We start from the raw sequence: 22686 nt of genomic DNA on the forward strand, positions 1-22686 counted from the left end.
CGCCCACTCGCCACTTCCCTCTCTTGAATCCTTGCTGTGAGAGCAGGCACGGGAGAAGAGCAACTAGGCAGGAGCAGCTTCAACAGTCATTTAAAAAAACACATGGATTGTAGCAGTCCCAGTTCAGCACTACAGCACCATTGGGACTCGCGCTTCCATGACATCGGAGCCCCAGCTTCGGATCGGATGTAGATGTTGAACGGGAGCGCAAGTCCAGGAGAAGGAAGCAGCGAGAGGTTGAGTCAGGGAGTGGGAGAGTTCAGCGACAGGGTAGGGTGGGTTAGGGAGAAGAAGAGGCCATAACTCAGAGATCGGGGAGTGGGGGAGAGGCTGCAACTCGGAGGTCAGGGACGAGGCTGCTACGTGCAGATCGGGGAAGAGGCTGCAACTCAGAGGCTGGGGAGTGGGGAAGAGGCCGCAACTCAAAGAGTCAGGGATGAGGCCGCAACTCGGAGGTGGGGGAGTGGGGAAGAGGCCACAACTCAAGGTGTCTGGGATAAGGCCGTAACTCGGAGAGCAAGGAGAGGCCGCTTCAAAATGGCGCCAATCGGATCATGTTGGAAACAATGTTAAAATGAATCTTGTGACGCTCAGATTACAGGCCCCATTAACTTACCGACATTAAAGCATAACAACATAACGAGGCAATGTTAAATGACGACTTACTGCAGTGGAACCTATCTGGTTCACTCACGTTCTTACCCAGTCTGGCCTATATGTGACACCTGATCCACAAGTGGTTTACTTTTAGTTGCCCTCTGAAATGACCAAGCAAACAACTCAGTTGTAATCAAGAAAGTAGCTCACCACCACATTCTCAGGGGCAATTAGGGATGGGCAATAAATGCTGGCCTTGACGAGGCGTCCGCATCCCATGAATAAGAAATATGGAAAACTGGGAAATTCCTCTTTCAGGGAGTTGTACCCCAAGCATGAGCAGAATTTAATCTGATCCATGGGAGAGAGGTAGGCTGGGGGGCGTGGGGGTAGAGCGCAGACCCTAGAATTGGAGGGAAAGCAGGGAGTCCTTGTCATCTTCCTGACTCTGCCTAATTCAATCGGTGACTGGGAAGGTTGAGGATGGCCTTCCTTCTCAGAGGCCAATCGAAGCCCTTAAGAGGCTAATTAAGGAAGGGGTCCTCCTCCACATGGGCAGACTGCCCAGTAAAAGCTGGTGGCCTCCCTTTGAGCTCGGGGAGGGGGAAGTGGGGGACCCTCTTGATTGAGCACCCCCGTGGTCCATGGAGGGTCCTCGCACCAGCGGCAAGAGCTGACTTGCAGAAATATCACCCCACCACCATTACCATAATTAACAACCACTCTCCCCACCACCCCTGACCTGTCTGGCTGGCCCCTGCGATTCTGACCTTGTTCACCTGGATTCCAGGGGCCTCCCCAGTTGCCGCTGCTCCTGCCTTGTTGCAGTTCCAGCTGTGGCCACCATTCCTGGTGGTGCTGCTGGGACTGAAGAGCTGCAGGCCCTCCAATTAGCCAGCAGCTCTTTGGGTGGGTGGGGGGGATCGGATCTTCACTCTTAAAATCAGGCACCTTGATGCCAAGCAGTTAATTGCCCGATGCACAAAGAATCGATTTCGGGCAACTAGGAATAGCCAAAGATTGGTTGCCCTCGGCTTTCTGGCCCATACCTCCGCTGGCATTAAATTTAGTCCCGTCAGTTAATATCTTCAGGAGACACATGGGAACATAGCATAAGAACATAAGAACTAGGAGCAGGAGTAGGCAATTCAGCCCCTCGAGCCTGCCCCGCCATTCATTACATGGCTGATCTAATTTCGGCCTCAACTCCAATTTCCCGCCCTCTCCCCATAACCTTTCAACCCGTTACTAATTAAAAATCTGTCTATCTCCTCCTTAAATTTATTCAGCGTCCCGGCATCCACTGCACTCTGAGGTAGTGAATTCCACAGATTCATGACCCTTTGAGAAAAGTAATTCCTCCTCATCTCTGATTTAAATCTACCACCCCTTAGCCTAATACTATGGCCTCTCGTTCTAGAATGCCCCACAAGGGGAAACATTCGCCCCATGTCTACTTTATCTATCCCCTTTAGCGTCTTATATACCTCAATTAGATCCCCTCTCATCCTTCTAAACTCTAGCCAGTATAGGCCTAAACTGCTCAATCTCTCCTCATAAGACAAGCCCCGCATCTCTGGAATCAATCTAGTGAACGTCCTCTGAACCGCTTCCAATGCAACTACATCCTTCCTCAAGGGGACCAAAACTGTGCACAGTACTCCATTTGGGGTATCAAAAAAAAAGTTGCAACTGACTTTGATTATTATAAATCTATGAAGACCCAGGAAAGCCCAGGCAGTTTTCAGTATGTGCACTTGATACCGATGCATAAGGATAGGGATACAGGTAGGTGTTGTAGAAATCAAACAATAATGGTAACAAGAAAATGTGTGTCCAGGCAATTTGGGTGGGCAGAACAGAAAGCAAGAAGATGGATTAAAATAGTGGTCATTGTCTTTTGTCTGTCACTAGACACACTGTACGCTGCTCTAATGCCATTTTGGGGTGACACAGTGGCAATGTCACTGGGCTAGCAATCCAGAGGCCCAGGCTAATGCTCTGGGGACATGGGTTCAAATCCCACCATGGCAGCTGATGGAATTTCAATTCAATTAATTAATAAATCTGGAATTGATAGCTAGTCTCAGTAATAGTGACCATGAAACCATTGTCAATGGTCATAAAAACCCATCTGGTTCACTAATGTCCTTTAGGGAAGGAAATCTGCCAGCCTTACCTGGTCTGGCCTACATGTGGCTCCAGACCCACGGCAATGTGGTTGATTCTTAATTGCCCTCTGAAATGGCCTGGCAAGCCACTCAGCTGTAGGAAACCACTACAAAAAAAGTTGAACCAGATAGACTGCAGCTGTTCGAGAAGACGTCTCACCGCAACCTTCTCAAGGGCAATTATGGGTGGGCAATAAATGCTGGCCTACCCTGCGATGCCCACATCCCATGAAAGGATTGGAAGAAAATGAAATCTCAAAGGAAATGATCTTTTTGATGAAGACGCAAACACTGACTTCTTTTTTGCTCTCAGACTGGGGATCTAAGTGAGGGTGATTGCGCAGGAGCAGCTAGCACAGTCGTGGGAGGGGTTTGCTGAGATGCAGGTTAATGCGCTTTGTTGGTCCAGGGTAAAGGAAGATTTTTTTTGTGCTGCACTTGATCTGAGAGAGCACCAAAGGCCCTTAGCACTGACAACCCTTCCCTGGCACAAAAACAAAAAGAGATATTCTCATCAGTTCCAGTTGATGTTAATATACCCATGATAAAATCTACACATTTCTTTGCCAACAAACCTTAATTGATATCTGGTTGAAGGCAAATCATTTAACAATATAAGAATAGTTGCTGTAAGAACATAATCTATACAGGTAACAGGAAGTTCCACATTGGAAAAAGGCCCCAACATTTGCAAATAAAACACTGAAGTGGCTAAAAGAAAAATCAGTTACAGGCACAATCGTGAAGCAATCTTATTATCTATCTCACTCTTTCCTGAGTCAACTTCTGGCATATTTTGGTTTTGAAACGAGAACCAATGATATTATTGAAGGAACAAGCTGGAAAGAGTTACTACAGTGCAAGGAAGCTGATTTATCACTGGAAATCATTAACACAGGGCTGAGGCAGGAGGAGTTACCACACCCGACAGGCTGAGGGTGCTGCATTAGCTGCTGTGGGGACTTGGTCACTAATGGGAAATATTACCAACCCGGCAGGGTGGCGAAGCTAGATTAACATCAGTAGAGATACAGTCCATAACGCAGGATGGTGACAAGGAGGAGTAACTTGGCACGATATGGTGAGGGGAGCTGGACTGCTCAAAGTTATTTTTTGGGGTACTTCATTGATCGTGTAATTTGAACCATACACATTAACCCAGCTCGCTTTCCTGCACTGTCAAGCTTAATACATTCCTCCCCCACAACCCCGTCGCGAGTTACTCTCCTCAGCAACACCTGATGATGTCTGTTCAAACAGAAAATCATTCAAAACCTAAGGTCAATTGAAAGAATGTGTGTGCGTGTTTATACATTGGGGTTGGGGAGAAGGAAGGGAAAGCTGATGATAATTCTTTAAAAACTGTTCTCAAAGGAGCCCTGATTGTGGCGCTCACTCTTTAAGTGCTGGTTATGAATGACTGTAATTAGGGTGGAACTTATATGAATGGTTTCTTAATGTGAGGTTGTTCAAAATGGGTTTCTGCAACAACCAATCACTGCCATGAAAAATTAGGCAAGTGCATTTTTACCAACACGTATTTTACTTACGAAGCTATGTTTGCAGCCTTACAATGAAACAAGTGAACAGGATCTCATCCTGTCAGCAAGCTTCTGTAGTTTGTGTTGAGCTCAGAATGATTTGCCCCCTCACCAGTGAAGGTTCAGTAAGTCTCCTGACCTTCAGTGATTTATAGATTTTAAATACACCAGCTAGACACTTTATTGAATTTGTATACTCGCATGCTCTTAAGGAGGCAAGTCGGTTGTGTATTTAACCTCTCGCAGTTGGTAAATAATGAGGTAACAGTCAATTCATTTTGTGGAAGTTATGCCTCTGATCAAAAATCGGCACTGACAAATGTTAACATGCGTGTCACTGAAACATTATTTGCTGCCAAGCTTAATGCAGTTGTTTACCAGTTGTCACTACAGGCTTCGGGAAGGCACCTGATGGGCCCTTGGGAATCAGTTACCCTGTCACCAACCATTTGCATAAATCAGTGGCTATTCATCTCAGAGCCTGGCAAATCAAGATTACATGTCTAACCAGGAGTTTTAATCTGTAATTTATAATGAACCCTACAGCATTGTCCTAGGCAGTCTCTGAAAACGGTTTATCAGTCACTGAAAACTGGGGTTAAAATCAAGACCGGAAATCAGGAGGTCAGTGAGATCCCACGGGAGAGATAACTCTAGGCAATGGAAGCCTGTACAAATCCAACAGGGAATGGGTACAAAATTTGCAAATTGGAGGTTGGGAGGGTGGGGAACAGTTGCGAGTATTCTTCGCATCAGGAGGAAACCATGTTAGCATATGTTCGCTATTAGTAAAAGTGTGACAAAACAATGTTACAGACATTCAGGGGTCTTATTAAAATATCAGCTTTCCCAGTGACACAGTGAGGTACAGTAAAACGCCAAGCAGATCTGACTGGGATCAGTGATGTGTACCAAGTTACCTGATTTCAGCCAGGTGGTAATTGACCTCACTATTGCTGTGTTAGTAAGCGGATAAAAAGAATGTTAATTTTCCCTCACTTGATCACAACTTCTAGGAAAGCAATTGTGTTGCCTATCACAATTGAATAGCTTACCTACACACATAGTCAAGGCTCGCATGTGAAGAATGGCTATTTGAACAATATACTGACACCTCAGCGCCTTCAGAAGAGAAAGGAAGAATATCCTTTGATCTGAAGACATTCAAAAAAAAATCCACACTTCTAAGAGGAATTTAATTTACCTCTTCTCTATTGGCCTACTCCTGACCCAACTGAAGTTTCCACTACTGCATTTCACTTTCACACTGCTAAAGTGACTTACAAACAAATGGGTGAGGTCTAAAAAGTAGGCAGGCATCAAGAGTTGCTACAGATGATCGATGCAATTTGAATTCTGGGGAAATCAGATCATCTCAATCCTCCTGTTGATAATTTTAGCGAAAGAAGGAGAACAAGTACAAAATAAGACTTCTAAAAGAAAAGGCTCAAACAAATGCAAGGAGAAGTGAAAATTCAGGAGACTGGGAGGGCAATGAAAACCAACAAAGAGACATAAAGAATGTAAAAACTGCTATAAGCAAATACAGTAGAAAAAAAACTCCAAAGAATGTCATGTCTAATTGCAGAAGTTTTATAAATATATTGAAAGGAAGAGAGTGGTAAAGGGGAATTCATGTCCATTATAGACAGATGCACGCAAGGTGATAATGAACAGTAAGGAAGTGCTAGACTTGTTGAATGAGTGCTCTGTATTTGTATTCACAAATAACGAGGTGCTTCATTAAGATAAAAACAAAAAGTGCTGAAAAAACTCAGCAGGTCTGGCAGCATCTGGGGGGGGCAGGGGGTGGCGAGAGAAACAGAGTTAATGTTTCGAGTCCGTATGACTCTTCTCCAGAACTTTAAAGTTCCGTTCAGTTCCAAAGATGACATATTGGATTCGAAACGTTAATTTCTATTCTTTCTCCCTAGATGCTGCCAGACCTGCTGAGTTTTTCCAGTACTTTCTGTTTTTATTACAGAACTCCAGTATCTGCAGTATTTTGCTTTTATACAAAGTGCTTCATCATGCTGGGCTCAACAGCACGGAGACTACCCCCCAGAAAATTCAATTTGATGGGCAAGCCTTGACTCCAGTATGGATGACTATGAATCCCCAAGCAGATTTTCTACAGGGAACGGGTCTCAGAGCAAATGATCTCAAGGTGCTCAGTAACGATATGAGGACGCCCTAAAAAAAGGAGCCTTACAGATTTCTGCATTGGGAAAACACTGCAGCCGACCAGCCCACATGGAGGCAAACGCCGAAATTTGGTTCAGCATGTTCTATAGCAAACTCGCAATATCCGACACGCCCAGAGGAAGGCCAGAGGCGACACAGCTGTATTAGTTCCCCCAGGTACCAACAACGGCAACATGAACTGCCAGTTCTGTGGACATCCATCCCGATCCCCCACTGGGCTCTTTAGTCAAGAAAGGACCCACAGGAGGCGATGAAATCACTTGGAGCTTGGACGCACCCGAAAAACAAGGGGCCTACCAAGGAGATTTGAAATCATGATTGAGAAAGGACAATACATTAGCTATATTAGGGAACCTAAAAATAAGACAGTGAGGAACTTAACAGGTTTAATGAAAACAAAAACAAAAGTAATGGAGGAAATAATGGAACTCATGATAGACAAAGCTCCAGGACCTGATGGTTTTGACCCTAAAAGAAATAAAGAAATTAAAGGTGTGTTAGTCCTAATTTTCTGAAGTTTTCGAAATTTAGTATCTAAGAAAGGAGGCAGACTGTTAGGATAACATAATTAATGGGCAAGTTACCGGAATCAATCAACAGGAGCAGAGTGACTGAATACTTTGAAAGGAATGATCTGATTAAGGGCTCCTTGTGGGTTTGTGAAAAGTAGATCATGTCTACCCTTCTATTTTTTGAATAGGCCACTAGCATGGTGGATAAGAGAGTGTCTACAGATATTGCCTATATAGACTTACAGAGGGAATTTGATAAGGTTCTGTGCAAGAGATCATTTGTAAAACTGACAATGCCTGGAATTGGAGATACTCTTGTGTCAAGGGTTGGTAATGGGTGGCAACTTGGAGATAGTGGGAGTGTGGTGCTAAGAATTAAGGGAATATTCTGATTGGCAAAATTTGACAAGTGGTATTCCCCAGGAATCTGCACTGGATCCTCAGCTTTCACACAGACATTAATTAATATCTTGAATGAAAGAATAGAGCACTGCATATCCAAATTTGCACACGGAACAATAAATTATGTTGATGGGAGAGGTAAAGGGACATGGACAAGATGATGTGAATTGGCATAACTGTGGCAGATAAAAATCAATATGGGGAAATGTGAGATTATTCCCTTCGGATCTGAGAAAGGCAGTATTTTCTGAATGGTCAAAGACTAGGAACTTGCATTTGTATCCTCATCCCTCACATCCTCAGAATGTTCAAAAGCACTTCACAGACAATGATTAATTTCCACAGTGTAGCCACTGTTGTAATATAGGTTAGCCACAGCTAATTTGTGCAATGCAATAAGTGTATTTGGTGGGGTTGGTTGAGGGGTAAATGTTGGCTACTACACTGGGAGAACTCCCCTGCTCTTATCCAAATAGTGTCATGGGATCTTTTAAATGCAGTATTGCACTGGAGTGTCAGCCTAGATTTTGTGCTCAAGTCTCTGCAATGGGGGTCTTGAATCTACAACCATCTGACTCAGTGGCACCAGTGTTCCCATTAAGCAACAGTCACATCATACTGCACTGAACTAAAATAACTACAAGTTTCATATCAGCATTTAGTTGAAATACTTGGCAAGGACTTGCAGTTCATTAAGAGGTTGGACACCTTTGCGCAGTATCCAGAACTTTTAAATAATGACTGAGTCTTGGTACTGCACTCAATGAAACCTTTCTTCTGAAAGGAATGCTAATGGAGGTTTCAAATATCTGGAACCAATAGTGAACTTTAAAGCTCTGCAAGTTAACGATTGATTAGCTGATCTGAGTGATGTGTGAAATGAAAACGCAAAAAAAACACAATTTCTTATCAATTTAATATTTTGGGTTATGCCTGCTGATTTAATCACCTATATTAGTAATTGCAATTTTTATGGTTTAAAGAAAGAGACTTAATATTTTCTCATTTGCGACTCTTCTAAAGCCTGGACTCTGACAGTTAGATTACTTACAGGTCACATCCATTTGATCTGCTCCACAGAGCAAGTGTGAAGTGGTTAGGCAATACTGATATGTCTTCCTGCAATGGCATCACACCCCACCAAAGGGAAAATGGCATAGGAGGAACCATTTTATCCCTTGTAGTGGTGAAAGGACCAGATTGTTGGCAGTTAAATAAACAGAACTTCAAGATTTACAACATCTATGATTGCCACTACCAACCCCCCATCCCCAAACTGGTTGACATGATGTGGAATGTAGACATTGCAAATCTGATATCACATGCAATGAGTTGCCATTTTCTAAAATACTGGCATTATAGTGTTGTGCTGGCGAGGTATCACACTGCAAACACATTAGCTGTGATATTTTGATAAACAACTTAAAGTACCAAGACGGCACAGAGCTACATGAGGAGATATTAAGTCAAATGACATCGGTTGTAAGGATTGTCTTGAAGGAGGAAAGTGAGGTAGAGACTTGGGGAGATGTAAGGTGCGTATTCCAGAGCTTGGGGCCAAGGCAAGTCAAGGCGCGGCCACCAGTAACTGGGTGTGATTCTAAATTAGGCAACTGATCTTTTCACTTATCCAGTCAGCAATACCATGACACATATCACAGAACCATTTCATCATATAAAACAACAACTTGCATTTAGATACTGCCTTTACCATTGTAAAACATCCTAAAGCGATATAAGGAGCGTTAACAAACACATGCAATCAAACAGCGTATGAGCATGTTGTTCACATGTCAATCAAAGGGAAGAAATAACTTATGGAATGCATCACACCAACTGGCCAAACCCAACTTCCATTTGAATTCATGTCAGCGTCAAGGACCCAGTTTTGGGAGATAGACTTGACGGTTATCTGGGACCATTTTGAAATGGCACATAAGTGCCTCGGATAATCATCCCCTGATACCTCAAAGCTGGCAATTAAAGAGTCGGATTATAGATGAATTGTTGTTGCGAAGGGTGATTGCTGCTCGGAACCACATTTCAAATCCACCTGCACTATAGCTGCAAATTCAGGGCATGTCAGGATTAAGGGAAGAGGCAGAGAGGCATCAGGTCCTGGCAAATTTTAACCTTCAGGCAGGCATGACTTGCTCAAAGGGGCACTGTAAAAGGAAAACACTAACAAGGCTTCTGGGAAAACATCCTGTGATAGTGTCTCTGGATCTGCGGTTAGAACTTGGGATTCAGCCAGGCAGTAAATGCATCAGCTAGCATTGAGCTCTGTAGAAGAGCCAACTTTGAAGCAACTTGGGATGTTTGTCTACATTAAAGGCACTACATAAATGGAAGTGTTTATTGCAGATTGTGTTGAGTTTGTGATGTCTGACAAAATAGCAGTGGAGGTCCTGCAACTGGCCAGAATGCAAGCACAGTTACCAAGAGAAAATGAAAACAAATGGGATTCTAGCTCTTGATCGCTCCCTAATGCCAACTGGTGGAATTTCTTGTATTGAGCGGAGCAAGGACAGAATCAAGCGATGTCTTTTAACTCCAAATGGGTCTACTGACTCTCAGTGTCTCACAAGAACGCCCACTTGAGCAATGTCATCTCTTGAGAAGCAGCACTGACTAGAAGAATGGAGAAAAGCATAGGCTCCCAGCAATATCCAATCGAGATGGTGGACAGCTGACCTACTCCCTTGCCGAGCAGAAGAGTGCAAGAGCAAGGCAGAACAATTCACCTCCTGCTTTCTCAAGGGAAGAAAAAGACACCTACACTTTCAGGAACCTACCATGTGATGAATATGTGAAGCATCAACTCATGTCCAGCCTTCCTGTGTAAGGAATATTCCCAATGTCAATGACCACCAAACTGAATTGATACTGTTATAAACACCACATAACCAATCTTAAGAATAGGCCATACTTATAATGCAACAGATTTGGGAAACCTTTCAAACTGGAGCACAGACTCACACAAGTAGGAATCTGAATGCTTGAGTGCCCTAGGCTCTTGCTTCTTTTCCTTAAATCAACAATCCTCTAAACAACTTGAATGTAGTCAATGATAAACACTATTAAGGAACGACAAAGTATAAACACAGTGGGTTACCTTCTGCTGTGCCCGAGATGCCATCTGCTTTGAAATTACTGGTGCTCTTCTTCCTGCGATGCTTCTTCCTGTTGGCGTGGGGTGAAGGTGGAGGCTCGAGCTTGGGACTGGTGGTGCTCGATATGCTGGGGCTTGAACAGACAGAGTCTCCCAGGCCAGTATCTTCAACAGAAGTCCAAAAGAAAACATCATGAGAAATGATTCAGCGCAATGACTTTTCAACACTTCTGACACATGGTCTAAAGGAAAATCCTAACTGTAGCTAACTGGAATCGACATTTGGAATACTGGCATTACACGCGGCCTCAGATCTCCCAAGTATTTTATATACGTACACAGAAGACAAAGAATTACCTTATCTCACCCTTCCTGGAGTCAGTAAAGATATGGAAGATTTAGGGTGGCTAATATTACTTGGGCATATTCCTGGAGGTTTTGTCAAATAAAGCCATAGGATCATTATGGTGCAGAAGGCCCATTGAGTCCATGTTGACTCTCTGTAGAGAAATCCAGTCAGCCCACGCCCTCACTCTATTTCCATAGCCCTGCAAGTTTATTTTCCTCAAGTGCTCATCCAATTTCCTTTTGAAATTATTCATCATCCCCGCTTTCACAACTCTCATAGGCAGCGAGGTTATTACTACTCACTGAGTAAAAAAGTTCTTCCTTACATCCTCTCTGCATCCCTGCCCAAAACCTGAAATCTGTGTCCCCTCGTCTTTGTATGATCAATGTGAACAACTTTTCTTTGTCTGCCATATCTAAATCCATCATAATCTTGCACATTTCTATCAACTCTCCCTTCAATCACCTTTGTTCCAAGGAGGACAACCCCAGTTTCTCCCACCTAACCTTGACCCTGAAATCCTTCATTCCTGGAACCATTCTGGTAAATCTCCTCTGCATCCTTTTAAGTACCATCCTTCCTAAAGCGTGGTGATCAGAACTAGATGCAGTTGTGGCCTAACCCAAGCTTTATAAAGGTTCAGCATAACCTCTCTGATTTTGTACTCAGAACCTCAATCTATGAAGCTCAAGACACCTTTATGCTTTGCTAACCATACTCTCAATATGTCCTGCCAGCTTCAAAAGCCTATGCACATGCAGTCCCAGTTCGCTCTGCCCCTGTACACTCTTTAGAACTGTGTCATTTAGTATCTTTGCCCCTCCCTCTTATTGACCACCTGCCTCCAACCCCTCTGTCCCAATCTCCCCACCATTGCCATCCTTGGGGTGCCTTGCCATCCAAGGCCAATTGGAAGGTAAACGGTCTGTTAATTATGTGATAGGATGATGTTTGGCTGGCAAGCAGCCATTTTACCCAGCCTCCAATATTACTGTAAATAATAGATGAAGAAAAATAGAAATTTTTTAATGCCTCTATGGTTTTACTCCAGGGTTACTCGTAGTAGCATCATAGAGATTAATCTCGAATTCATGGGGGCTCCAGGACAATCTTGGAACACTGACAATTCCAGGAAGATGTGAAAGGAGTTACGGTAGATCTCCTGCCATCTCTTTGCTAACTCCAGTACATGATTGACATTGTAAGCATCTTTGTTTGTTAGTTGGCTGAAGAACAGACTATAAATGCATAGGCTGGGGAACAACATGCAGTTGCTTCATTCAGATGCACAGCTACAGTTCTGGCAGGGTAGCAACAGCAGCAATTGCAGAACATAGTGTGAAAGGGCAAACTTCACATGGGCTTTTACAACCAGCAAACCTGGGGTGGAGAGACGCCAAGAATTATTTGGTGGCTGCTGAAATATATGGCTTTCAAGCCAGCCACGATCAATGCAGCACACTGCATGATAACCTACACCAAAGACACCCATTGGTACTAATCCAGGCAGGCCCAGAAAGACCCATATTCAGTCTCCAGTCTCTGCTGGTCTCAGTGTAGGTGACAGTGTAGGCACCAAAGTTGGCTTCAGTTTCTCCAGAACAATGGTGGTGGGGGGGAGGGGGGGAGGAAACAGAAGTATTGAAGTAGGAGAACAATTTATGCCAGGTTTGTTGTAAAATTATAACCTTACAAACACAACGCTGTATTGAAACAAAAACAAAAAATACTGGAAATACTCAGCAGGTCTGGCAGTATCTGTGGAGAGAGAAACAGAACCAATGCTTCGGGTCCGTATGACTCTTTTGCAAAGCTGTGTTGAAACCATTATTTCTTGAAATAAGCATCACAAATCATTTTCAAATCATTGTGCATTATATAATATGCCATGTAATTATCAATTTCCAGACTCAGTACTGATAAATCAGCCTAGTTTGAAGCTAAAGAAAATGTTAGCTATAATTGGAAATATATCTTAGGTACAAAGTGTGTAAATAACTTACAAAGAAAAGGAACACAAGTCAGGGGGCCTGGATCTGTTCTATATTACCGCATTAAAATGAGCCTGAAACCCCAAAAACCAGCCTGATGAAACAAGCACAAAAGGTGGAAAGATTATTTGATCCACCAGTGTGAGTTCAGTTAAAAGTTTATTCATTTACTAAACCGCAATGATAACTCCAGACTCCATCTTTAGCAGTCAATTTGTTCACTGGGAAGATGTGCAATTTAAAGTTAGTTAAGTTAGAAGGATCTGTCCATGAGCTTCTGCTGAGTCCTCCAAATATCTGCCTGTTCCAAGCTTTCCTCTCGGATCTCTCTTTAGGTGGTCTTTATATCACAGCTTCGCCTTACTTCCACATTGGCATTGGCTACAGTTAGGGTAGGGTGGCAAGGTGGGTGGAGTGGGACGTCATTAATCTGGGCAATACTTGAGCTGGTACAGATAGTCAAGTGTACATTAGTCATGTCATTTATGGCTCCCATGGGCGTTGGCCATTTCTTTTTCCAAAGCGTTAATATAACATTAATTCCTTAGACCCTGGATGAACTCAAGATCACAAGGCATGAAGAAACTTTAGAATTCATCCCCGTGGCAAGCAAAAGAAAAAACACCCAGTACAAATATTTAAAGGAAATGGGTTACAATAATATCTCTGCAGATAAAATAGAGCAACATCACACAAGGTTGGCTTGTGGATGGAACAGAACTTCGATATATATCACATACCTGAGTGTGCAAGTTCCTATAGGGGAATTCCCCCAAATGGCATCAGGCTTAAGACTGGCACCAGAAGAGGCTTGGGGCCCTCTGGTTGTAAATGGCGCTTGGCCTATGTTTTGGGGCAGAAAGCTGATGGGTAAATTATAAATTCCAGTGCTAAATAAGTGGCTCTTGGGCACCGAGGCGTTAATCACAGAACCACACAGAATTGTTAGTGTAGAAGGAGGCCATTCAGCCCATTGTGCCTACACCAGCTAGCTCTCCGAAAAAGCAACTCACTGAGTGCAATTCCCCCACCTTTTCCCCATAACCCTGTGCAGTCTTCCTCTTCAAATAACAGTCTAATTCTCTTCTGACTATCTCGATTGAACCTGCCTCCACCACAGTCTCAAGCAGTGTATTCCAGACCTTAATCACTCGGGGGTTGGAGGAATGTGCAGTTGAGGCCACAATCAGATCAGCTATGATCTTATTGAGTGGCGAAGCAGGCTCGAGGGGTTGAATGGCCTACTCCTGCTCTTAATTCATATGTTCACATGCTGCGTGAAAATTTTTTTTCTCATATCGCTTTTGATTTTTTTGCTAATTATTTTAAATCTCTGCACTTGTGTTGTCAATCCTTTCATGAGTGGGAACAGTTTCCCCCTATCTACTCTGTACAGACCCCTCATGATTTTTGAATACCTTTAGAGGCCACAGTAGAATAGATTCACCTGTCCAGTGTTCTCGATGGGAGCCATATTGAAAGAACTGAGGGAAGAGTTGGAGCTGCAATGTTGTAGTTACATCTCCATCTCGTCCTTCTTGAGCACTTTTCCCCCTATGGGAGAGCAGGATTGGTAAACTTAACATCACAGGTCTGTCCAAAAGGAACAGCTCTTCAGAGACTATGCCAGCTTTCTGTGCTGTGTATACACTGTGACTGATGAAATCTCTCATTTTAATTGTAACATTGTTATATTGCACACAATGGTATGAATGACAGCTAAGCGATGCCTCCTTTGCCCGAGTCTTACGTCACATTTCATGAAGAGGGAGTGAACAGTATCCTGTTACTCATGTTCTGCCGAAAGATCATTTATTGAAACATTAACTCTGGCTCTTACTCCACAGATGCTGCCTGACCTGCTGAGTGTTTTCTCGCATTTTCTGTTCTGGTTTCAGATTTCCAGCATTTACAATATTTCACTTTTGCTACCCTGTTACTCACTCCTGGCTGTTCATTACACCATTTGTGAACTACCTGAACCCCTCAATTACATTACATACATCACTCAACGCTCAGTGTATTGTCTGTATTCCCCTAAAAATAGCGCTGACAATTGACACAGGGAATATATCACTGTTCACTGACATTCTGTTCACTGTGCAAGATTTGAAATGTGTACATTTGCTTGGAACTGATATGGAGAATTATTTTTTAAAATTGTGACAAGATGTTGAGTTGCAATGAATTGTTACATCAGTTATATTAAACGCTCTTTAAAGTATTTTGCTGTATTTCATACTGAATGATATGACAATTTGAACAGATCAAAAAAGAATAATGATACTCGGGAATTATTTTTGAATTCCACTTACTGATAAACATTGGCCCGGATTTTGCGGTAGTAATGACAGTGAAACAGTCAGTATCTGTCGTCATTACTCCATTGAAGCCGACAGCAACTTCTGCATTAATAACATGGAAATCCAGAAATTGCTGTCAGTGATTTTATGCTTCTCCTGAGGGTACACTGTTGAGGATTCCCCCACAAGCCTCTCTACCCCCAGACTCCAATCATGGAAATCAATGGAGCTCATTTTTACTCATAGATCACAGTATAAAATCCATTGAAAAGGTTAAACCTTGTTGAATGAGGTGTAACTGGGCTTTCAGTGGCATACTAAGTTCATAATCACTGCTGAACACCCCCACTGGCCTTGAAAAGCTAAATTTCTGTGCGTGGAATGTCAAATTTTTCCATAATGATACTAAGTTCCACATATTTTTAAAAATATTTATTGAAAAAGTTATATTTATTTTAGCTTCAATCTTAATCTAGCCCTAATAATTTATTTTGCTATACTGTTTTCCTTGGAGTAGAGAAAGTTGAGGGGAGATTTGATAGAGGTGTTCAAAATCATGAGGGGTCTGGACAGAGTGGATTGAGGGAAACTTTTTCCCTTTGGTGGAAGGATTGAAAGTCAGAGGGCACAAATTTAAGGTAATTGGCAAAAGAAGCAATGGCGACATAAGGAGAAAATTTTTCACTCAGCGAGTGGTTAGGACCTGAAATGCGCTGCCTGAGTGTGTGGTGGAGGCAGGTTGAATTGAAGCTTTCAAAAGGGAATTGGATTATTATCTGAAAAGTAAGAATGCGCAGGACTACAGGGAGAAGGTGGGGGTGTGGCACTAGATGTATTACTCCTTCAGAGGGCCAGCACAGATATGATGGGCCAAATGGCCTCCTTCTCTGCTGTAATCATTCTATTATTCTATGATCTGGAAAATTTAAATTAAAAATAAGTGAATGGTATTAATTGCTTTTAAATTTCTGGCTTGTTGTGTGTGAATACTTCAATGTGATTGGCTGCTTATCCAACTGACATCACTGCTGCTGCATGCCTGGAGATCCATTTGACATGGCATCAGATTGAAACTGTCTCCGTTGACAGGGAAAACCACACCACAGGAATCACTGGATCTTTGTGGACAGCCTTCTTCAAGGTCAGTGGTAAGCACCTAGTTTCGCCACTGACCACAAATCCGAGATCGGAATTCAAAATGTTTACACCTAATTAAAAGTGATTATTAGAATTAAGTTCTATTAGTTTCCTAATATATGAATATCTAAGTTATTGGATCAGACCCCAGCACAATCAATGTATTATTACTCTCTATTAATACAAACCACTTAGACAATCTTTAAACCTGTCCGGAAACAGTTGAAAAATTGTGTGTCTCTGAGTGTTATACTGATCTCCATCACACTGTATTTAAGCACTTAATGATACTGCAGTCAAATATTTCCCTCTAGTCCCCCCGCAAAATCCCCCACAAACTATGCACTTTGCTGCCTCCCCTCCAATTGGAAACAAGCATTCAGCACAGCCCTAAACGATTATCTCTCAGTGTAGCATTTGGGTGTGAAATTCCATTCTTTAAAGCCCTTAGGGGCTGCTTTCTACTCCTTCCCAACACTACTACACTCAGGACTTGGTTGTATGTACAGCTGGAAGCAAGCTATGTGTTGGCATAGAGGCCTGAAGCACATCCCTGGAGTTGCCACAGATGAGCACCAAGATGTTATCTTTCCATGCAAGATTACTTTTATTACACATTACAGTGATGTACAGCAGGAAAGCTTCATTCCTCTAATGGGCCACATTGATAGGGATACACAGAACAGATTCACTCGCTTTGCTTTTTTTAAAAAAACCTACCATAATTTCCTTTTAGGAATGCCCTACCCTTACTATGGTCACTGGCATCCTCCCCTCACCTCTGCCTCTGAGGGTTCATGTCCCACTTTAGAGACTGGAACACATAACCCATCTTACATTCCCAGTTACAGTGCTGAGGGTGTGTTGCACTGTTGGAGGTGCTGTCTTTCAGATGAGTGTTAAACCCAGACCCCACCTGCCCTCTTAACTGGATGTTCAATACGCCTGGACACGATTTCATAGAACAGCAGGGAAGCTCTCCCCCGTGTCGTGGCCAGTATTTATCCCTCAATGATGTAATGAGCAGATTATCTGTTCCAGCTACTGTTACAAGATAGGAAACAAAGGCAGCCAATCTGCTGTTTGTGGGATGTTGCTGTGCGCAAATTGACTGTTATGTTTCCTACATTACAACAGTCGTGATGACATTTCAAAGTACTTCATTGGCCGCAAGGAGCTTTGGTACATCGTAAGGTCACAAAAGGTGCTATCTAAATGAAAGTTCTTTCTATTTTATATGGAGGCTTTTAATTGAAATCATTGATGTTATGAGAACTGCTTTTCCAATGTTTGATCCTCAGGTGAGGGTATGAGTTCTAAGGGCGTAACCTGTATTTACATACGAACATATGAATTAGGAGCAGGAGTAGTAGGCCACTCGGCCCCTGGAGTCTGCTCTGCCATTCAATAAGATCATGGCTGATCTGATTTTAACTTCACATTCCTGCCTACCCCCGATAACCTTTCACCCCCTTGCTTCTCAAGAATTTATCTACCTTGCCTTAAAGGTCTTCAAGGACTCTACCTCAATTGCCTTTTGAAGAAGAGAATTCCAAATTCTCACAACCTCTGAGATAAAAGTTTTTTCCTCATCTCTGTCCCAAATGGGCGACTCCTTATTTTGAAAGTGACCCCTAGTTCTCGATTCTCCCACAAGAGGAAACATCCTCTCCACATCCACCCTGTCAAGACCCCTCAGGACCTTAAAAGTTTCAATCAAGTCGCCTCTTACTCTTCTAAACTCCAGCAGATACAAGCCTAAGATGTCCAGCCTTTCCTCATAAGACAACCCGCCCATTCCAGGTATTTATCTAGTAAACCTTCTCTGAACTACTTACAATGCATTTACAGCTTTCCTCAAATAAGGAGACCAATACTGTACACAATACTCCAGGCGTGGTCTCAACAATGCCTTCTATAACTGAAGCATAATCTCTCTATTTTTGTATTCAATTCCCCTCACAATAAACGATAGCTATTAACTTTGCTAATTACTTGCTGTGCGTGCTTACTAACCTTTTGCGATGCATGCACTAGGGCACCCAGATCCCTCTGCATCACAGAGCTCGGGAATCTCTCATTGTTTAGATAATATGCCTCTTTTTCATTCGTCCTGCCAAAATGGACAACCTCACATTTTGCTACATTATACTCCATTTGCCAGATCTTTGCCCACTCACCTAACCTATCAATATCCTTTTGTAGCATCCTTAAGTCCTCTTCACAACTTACTTTCCTATCTATCGTTGTGCCATCAACAAATTTAACAACCATACTATCGGTCCCTATTTGTAGTCCTTTCGATGTTCCCTCAGGTGTGGGCTGATGATCTAAGATTGATATCCCATTTACGTTTTGCTAGTTTCAGTGAATGAGTATTTTCTGACATTAATGATACAGTTTATGTCAATAATTCTGTGACAGCACTATCCTCCTTCCCCTCTTCTGCCTTCTGATAATATTAACATTATCACTGGAGGTGCTGACTAGCAGCCAGCCCCATCTCAGTTTTTAAACATTCAATGGATCCCCAGGAGGCTAGTGATGCATGTATCACCTAAGGGCGATGCACAGTGGGCAAAAACATGGTTACAAATCATAAATTAACTAATATGCACACAGTAGTTAGAAACACAAGAACAGGAGCAGGCCCTCGAGCCTGTCCCTTCAGTCAACTGGGTCTTGGTTGATCCACATCTTAATTCCATCAACCTGAATTGGTTCCGTATCCCTTAGTACTCTTATCTCAACAACTTTTTGGGAGGGGGTGGGGGGGGAAAGATCTCCAGATTTCCACTATCCTTTGTGTGATGAAATGCTTCCTGACATCACCCCCTGAACGGCCTAGCTCTAATTTTAAGGTTATGCTCCCTTGTCCTGGGTTCCCCTTTAGATCTTCAGCTGCTCCAAGTGTCACTAAAATCCCCCCAACTCTGGAGTCTGAAGCGAAATGCAGATAGCAAAGCAAACACTGGAGCAGAAATGGGGCAGCATCAAAGGGTCTGAGCGAGCCTGGGAGTCCAGAATTTGGCACTGCTGAAGAAATTTTGAACCTTCCCATTCCAGTTCTTTCATCCACTAACTTCTCCCCCACTTCCAATTCCTCTCTTCAAGATATTGACTTTTGCTGGGATATAATTTCTGGGACATCAGCTGCCCTCTAGTAACTTATGCAAGGGATCATTCTAAATCCTTGAATCTAAACTATGAACATCGACAAGTTGTTCAAACATAGGAATCCTCATAGCCAGCCCTATCCTCACCTGATGCTCGATAGGACACTTTCCCACCCAGTGATCAGGAGCAAAACCCCCAGGTGGCTCCTCCACCACCCCTCCCTAGTTCAAGCACCTGAAACCAATTGTAGTGCCTCTCCTTAAATTAGTGATTACAGCACTTATCAGGGATTGAACCTGCGACATTCCAGCTATTTATAGGTCAATGCCACAGCAGCCAGACTTTATATTTAATGTTTTTATATGAACAAGTCAAAGATGAGCTGCCCATTGTTTACAGGTTGGAAGCCATGGTGTGGTTTGAGCCATACAGATCAGGAAAGTCTCAGGTTTGACTCTCAGAATGAAGTGAGCTAGTCGGCCTTGATAATGGAACCGCAATTGACTGTCGCTCACCAGGCTGCAAAAAGTCAACCAGAGCTTGCACTTAATGGCAATCCAGAGGCTTGTCCATGAAACAGTGTCGATGCTGGCTGAGGATGGGATGGAGCTCAGTTGTGATGTTTCTATCAATTTTGAAAAGCCTGTCTAAGGACTGTCCTCTCATACATGTGAAATGATTACTTAGGGCAGTGCTTCCCTAACTTTTTCCCAGTGTGGCCATTTTTGATGCCCCAGACTTTGTGTGACTCCAGAGAGAAAATTGGTGGGGGGGTTTGGGGTGGGGTATGAGAGCTGTTGGGAGGGATTTTATGGTTGCGTCGTAACAGGGCCAGAAAATGCGACGAGACTTTCAAAAGTCCACTGACTTTGGCGGAATCAGAAAATCTCATCTGTGGGAGGGGGCGTAAAATTCCACCTGCTGAGTGAGGACTTGGCCGGGGGGGGGGATGAGGGGCGGAGGGCGAGTTGATGAAAAGGCAGAGTTTCTCCCAAAAAAAAACACACCTACTTATTCACAGGCTTTTTTTCACAGCAACAATTGGGCCTCAGGGAGCAGTCCATTAGGCCATGCCCAGCAACAAAAAAAGACACAAGAATTTAAAGGGGCCTCACAGCTGTCAGAAGTCAGTCTGAGCTCCACGGTAGCCATTGCTGCCTCGGAGCTTGTGACTCCAAAATTTCATGTTGTGTCCCCACAGGGGGTCGCAACCACAGTTTGGGTTGGCCTGACTTAGGGAGGTATCAGAAGTCAACTCGACCTCACCATGGATCAAAGCTGCCAGGAGGAGAATAGAGAAAAGAGGAAGGAAATTGTGAAGTAAATAAGAATCTGAACTGCCAATCAATTTTTTAATTTCACAAATAAAGATCTCTTCTCACTATGCTTTCTGCCATTGTATACATTCTTCAGTGCCGTGGACTGGGCTTTGGATTCAAAGCCGTACTGTAAGCAATGACAGAAACCACGCTCCTGGCACTGCTCTGCCCACACAGTGGTGGGATGGGTGAGGTGAAAGGGGGTAACAACGCTTGTCCAGTGGGTCAACTGAAACCTGAGATCTCAGAACACAGTCCCAAAATCAAAAGCTCTGACGCTTGCAAAACTTAAAGTAGCTCCCTGCTTCTCAGAAGGTCAAGTCTGTCTCGGATTGAGACCCATGGGGCAAGATCAACACCGGTAAAATTTACAGAGCAAACTGCAGTACTCGAGCCACTTGTCAATTGACTGTTCTTTACCTTCTTAACAGGTGTAGCGCCATCAATTTAACTTTGTAACATTGAAAACAGCAGTAAAGACAGTCTAATTCAGAGACTGTAAATTAGTGTCTGCTCCGTATCCCTTTAAAGCAACGCATCTGACTTGGATTGAATATAAAATAGGCATCTGCCTTGTATCAATCAAAGCGTGAAAAGGTTGATTGCTACAAGTTATCTAAAAAAGGGGGCAGAAATTAGATGACTACACCATCATTTTTGCTTCTAAACCAGCTCTGACAGGAGCATTAAAACTCATAGGTTCCATTTCACAGGGGAGGGACATTTGCGACTCTTTCATATATTCAGTGTCTCATATTAGTTCTTCCCAATCGGGCATCAATGTTCAAAAAAAATAATAATCTGCAATAGCTGCGTTTCGACACTTGAAGTACGAGTTGGGAAAGTGGTTTCACTTTTCACTCTGGAAGCTGACAAGCATGACTAGAGGGGGAATAAAATAACATTCAGTTCACATAAATATCAAGCAGCCTGCCCGAGACTGATGGGACCAGAATGCGTTCTCAGCCATCATTCCCCAGACAGGCCCAAGGACACCCATAACTTATTTTACAATCATTTAGTTTCAGCTGAACTGGAAAAGTGACAACTTATCTCTGCTGACAAGATGCCATCTCAAGCCTTACAATTAACTGTACACGATTAACGGCCCGCTCCGTCATTATCTTCTATCATGATCAACTGTGTGTGCAGCCCTCCATGCCAGGAGGCCATTAGGACTATGCAAGTATCCAAATATGTAGTTGGAAATCTGGTCAAAGCAGCAAGTGCCACTCCTGAGCATCTAAGCACAAAATAGACCATAATAATAAAACTATCGAGTGGAAACCGGATGGTGCAGTGGTTTAGCAAACTGACCTTTCACCTTGAAGATGCAATTGGGATCAAAGTCTCTTATTATCAAGTCCTAAAGACCCTCTGTGAACTGAGCTGGAGCAGTTTTAACCTAATTCCTACAGGGTTTGGGCCACAGCGCAAATTTATTCCCAACTCAGCACCCGTGACATGACGACCTAGCATTTCCATTGGCAATCACCATGAGAGGGAAAGGAAATAATGTCACCCTGGTCCAACTGGCTACCTATCTGAACTTAGAGCAGAAAAGAGGGAGATTTAACGTTTCTTTTTATTCATTTACGGGATGTGGGCGGCGCTGGTTAGGCCAGTATTTATTGCCCATCCCTAACTGCCCTTGAGAAGGTGGTGATGAGCTGCCTTCTTGAACCGCTACAGTCCCTGTGGCGTAGGAACACCCACAGTGCTGTTAGGGAGGGAGTTCCAGGATTTTGACTTAGTGACAGTGAAAGAAAGTGCAACAGTTTTGAAGCGGGCAAGAATCTCGAGATCTGGACAATCCAATCTGGGAATGCTCGATACAAACCGGAAGGCATTAAAATCAGTAAAAAAAAAAGTGCGGAGCAATCAAATGTCCAGAACAAACAGCTCCGACTCCACAAACACAACTGTTCCA

The 22686-nt window shown here is 43.2% G+C and overlaps 1 protein-coding gene across 3 annotated transcripts in view; it reads right to left on the reverse strand.

The window, feature by feature from the left end:
• The window catches only part of agap1 (ArfGAP with GTPase domain, ankyrin repeat and PH domain 1), a 662670-nt gene that overhangs the window by 135240 nt on the left and 504744 nt on the right, over nt 1-22686 (reverse strand). For all 3 annotated transcript variants that reach the window (XM_078551515.1, XM_078551513.1, XM_078551514.1), the window contains exon 13: nt 10544-10705. In XM_078551515.1, coding sequence (XP_078407641.1) covers nt 10544-10705 — 162 coding nt within the window. The remainder of the gene's footprint in view (nt 1-10543; nt 10706-22686) is intronic.

The sequence above is a fragment of the Cetorhinus maximus genome, chromosome 11 (assembly GCF_964194155.1).
Source record: "Cetorhinus maximus chromosome 11, sCetMax3.hap1.1, whole genome shotgun sequence".
Classification (NCBI taxonomy): domain Eukaryota; kingdom Metazoa; phylum Chordata; class Chondrichthyes; order Lamniformes; family Cetorhinidae; genus Cetorhinus; species Cetorhinus maximus.